General features: G+C 47.5%; 1 protein-coding gene across 1 annotated transcript; it reads right to left on the bottom strand.

Moving 5' to 3' along the window:
- Positions 1-1507: 1507 nt before the first annotated feature.
- On the bottom strand, positions 1508-3094 carry LOC147905467 (putative F-box protein PP2-B12). Its single transcript, XM_087380088.1, has 3 exons — positions 2646-3094; positions 2303-2421; positions 1508-2215 (listed from the first exon to the last, which is right to left on the bottom strand). The coding sequence occupies exons 1-3, from the start codon at positions 2970-2972 to the stop codon at positions 1579-1581; spliced, it is 1083 nt and encodes a 360-aa protein (XP_087236214.1). The 5' UTR covers positions 2973-3094; the 3' UTR covers positions 1508-1578.
- Positions 3095-3523: the final 429 nt, after the last annotated feature.

Here is a 3523-nt window from a genome sequence, read left to right as displayed (position 1 = left end):
ACACTAGAATTAGTTGAAAAAATAGAATATATACAAACCCTTTTAGGGTTAGGGTTAGGGGATCTAACCCTTTCCTTTATAGCACTCTATAAGGTTAGTGCTATGCACATATGATCACGTGATGGTGCTATGCACACATGATCACATGATGTTGAGCGTGAACTCTCAACATGTTTTTTTCGAGACTCCAAGCAAAGCTAGATTCTCGAGAATGCAAATAGTACGAGCTGGGTGCATAGTACATATAAGAAATTGTACCGCACGACATGTTCACAGTATCGCGCGGTATGTAAAAAAAACTTGCACAATAGTTGTAATATACTGTGCGGTATATGTATCACCGCACGATATAGATAAAGACCAGGTGGTATAGCTATCCTCTTACCGCACGGTAACGGGGGCTGTAATCGACGGTCTCGATAAAAAAACGTGGCAGGGCTAATTTAAATCGCTCTAGGGGGGGCCAAGAAACATTTAAAACGAATCTGACACCCAAAGGAAAGGTAAAAGATTACAAAGAGGGTAGGGCAACAGTGAAGTTTGAGACCTTTAATGGGGGAGATATCCTATCAGCGTGTGTGTTTTAAGCCACACCATTGATTCACAATGTGGTTTTTCATCGAAGTAGGCTGTAGCGAACATAACTTCATTATTTACTCTTGCCTCCACTTCAGACTACACGCACGTAGATTCGAATGGCTGTGATCGTGGTCGAATTCCACACGCATGTGTTTCATTGCCACCATCTGTGATGAGCCTAGGTTCCCTTCCTGAGTGCCAGCCAAAACCCCCCCTTGGGGTGGGTTGAACTTCTAGGAGGAGCAACAAGCTCCATCTTGGGGCTTCTTCCATTTGGAATGGATGGGGGCTTTTTCGTTAGCGCTAGGAAGCATTGGGGCTCTGTGGAGTGGGATCCTTTCTTTGATGAGTTCTTTGTAGAGTGTTCCTTGACTTGAGTGAGATCACCCTTGAGGGCCTTGGGGGGAGTGGGGGTTTTCTTGACCTGGTCTTTGAGGTCCTCTTGATTGCACTCTGGGGTTTAAACCTCTTTCCCCTTCTTCACGAGCTTTGAAATAGTAGTCATGCTTGGCAAAGGGGGTGGCAAACATCCCTCCTTTATATTATTTACGAATCCCCTTGTAAGAGGGGCCTCAAGCCACCTCTTTCCTCTTTCATGCCATGCAAATTGAAAAACTATTTCAGCATTTTACATTTCAATGTAAGAAGCATCCACAAAATACACTTGGAGGGTTTCCAATAGGAGATCCATCTCTTCTTTGGCCATTGTTACATCTACAGTGTTTAAATTACCAAAGGAAAACTAGAGGGTAAAGGGGTTACATGATGTGAGAAGAGAGAGAGAGACAGAGAGAGAGAGAGCGAGAGAGAGAGAGAGAGAGAGAGACCTATTCCCATTCTGTGTTGCTCTTTGCAATGAATTACAACCTTGATATTCATTGAGAGTTCACATGAGTTGATTCTACATCATGCTTGGAGATTCATCCTCTGTAACTTGTGCTTTCATTCCGAAGAACAAGTTTCCATCACTTGCTATGCACTATGCCTTGATAACTCTTCCTAAGGGCTTGGATCCGATATGGGGAAACGAGGCCAAGAGGGAGAAGAAGCAGAGGCGAGGGGGGGGGGTGCAAGCCGGGGAGGAGGGCGACGGAGAGGCGAGGAGGGTCTCAAAATGACGCCATCCAAGAAGAGGCCGTGCTTCCATGCCCCGTGTTCAATCTCAAGCATGGCAAATGTAATCTCCACGTGTTTGGCACACTGTTTATTGTTGTTGTCACCTTCCACGTTGAACTCTCCCGCATCCAACTCCACCCACTTCACAAGATCTCCGTCCTCGTCCTCGTCCTCCTCCTCTACAAACACCGGCTTCTGGCTCCTCTCAAAACACCCCTCCTCCAAAAGCTTCCTCTCACTCACCACCCCTTCTCCTTCTGATGTCTGCATTATCACCTTCACTGGCGCTGCCTCCCACCCACTTGGCCTCCTCCCCGCCATCGCCATCGCCACCCTCCTCCCTCTCATCCTCAGCCTTAGCATCGCCCTTTCCGCCTGCCCTCCCTCCATATCTTCTGAATTTTCTGTCGCCATTTGCATTCGGAACGATAGTGTATACTTCCCTGGGCGTAAAACCTCGCTGAACGTGCCCCTTATTTCGAACCAGCACACAGCTGCCAAATATGCCACCTCTGGGAACCTGCCTCACACATATATACAAACGAATCACGCCGCTGCTCAGTTATCATCGACGACCGTCCACAAAAAAAAATTGCCAGCGACTCACCATGCGCCCTTGCGAGGAAGCCATTTCCAGTATTCTGGGGTACTTCCCCAGGTGATTAGTAAAGCTCGTGCCGACAACATGTAGCACTCGGCCCCAGTGGCACGATCGAGCCAATAACGCTGCACAGAGTGGTACAGCATGTAAGAAACTCATTCGGTCGAGTCAGATCGCACCGAAGATTAACCCTTCCGATCGTCAGAGCTTGATGTTCCCTTCCCGTGTGCCTCAGGCAAAGGGCGGCCAGAAGAACAAGATGGTTTGTAACAAAACAGAGCAAAAGGCGGCCAGAAGAACAAGACGGTTTGTAACAAACTCTCTAACCTTAACCATTTCAAAAAGGTACCTCAGCGCCATCGCGAAACGGAACGGATCGAAACAGCCGAAATAGAAGCTGTCTTTTGGAGCAATTCTGCAACGAAGAGCCGTCCTCAGATTCCAGATGACGGCAAGAGAGTTCCGACAGAAATTTCGCCCAAACAATATCGGATTCGGAGGCTGCAAGGAAAGTTCGGCTCACGGATGCGAGTCGACAAACGGTCCGGGGATCGGTAAAGGAAAGGATGCGGGAAACGGCCCATTCTGAGTGGGTAATCTCGTGCTGAGGAGGGGGAGGTGGGCAAAGGTGAGGACGCGAAGTGGGAGAGCCATCTCTGCTCGACGAAGAAGCCATGCTACAAACCTGATCCGGGAACTGAATAGAGGAAGAAGTAGAAACAGAAAGGCTCTCACTTAGGTTTGGCAAAATTCCAAGGTCATATAGAAAGTTCAATTGAGGGGGTCACATATTTCCCTTCCAAGTTCCAATCCAACTTGAAGAGAAAGAAATAATTTCTTGATGTACACGTTACATGTGGTACACCTCCATTCCAAACCTAGAGACCCCCTCCCCATGACTTGCCTCCCAATCAGGTAGTGCCAGGCCAGCACCCTTGGTTAATGCTCATCCCCTTGGATAAGGTGGACTACCTTGATATAAACATTCAACTCAAGCAACCATTCTAGCAATTGCTGCCAGGTGTGTGGTAACTCATCCCATACATTATCTAAGCCTCCTCTATAACCTCTCCACCGTTACTAGAATAACTCCACTTAGAGCACTAGCATGGGGTGATATCAAACTCTCCTCCCTCTTAAGGATGTGTTTGGATTGTCTGACTCTCAAACAACTAAAGTGGCTGAATTGGATAAGTGTCACCTTCCTAGTTATAAGTTGCACTCAGT

This window comes from Dipteris shenzhenensis, chromosome 1, assembly GCF_047967505.1.
Source record: "Dipteris shenzhenensis isolate YYH24624 ecotype China chromosome 1, Dip_SZ_1.0, whole genome shotgun sequence".
In the NCBI taxonomy this organism is placed as follows: domain Eukaryota; kingdom Viridiplantae; phylum Streptophyta; class Polypodiopsida; order Gleicheniales; family Dipteridaceae; genus Dipteris; species Dipteris shenzhenensis.
This window is presented reverse-complemented; position numbering and strand designations above follow the sequence as displayed.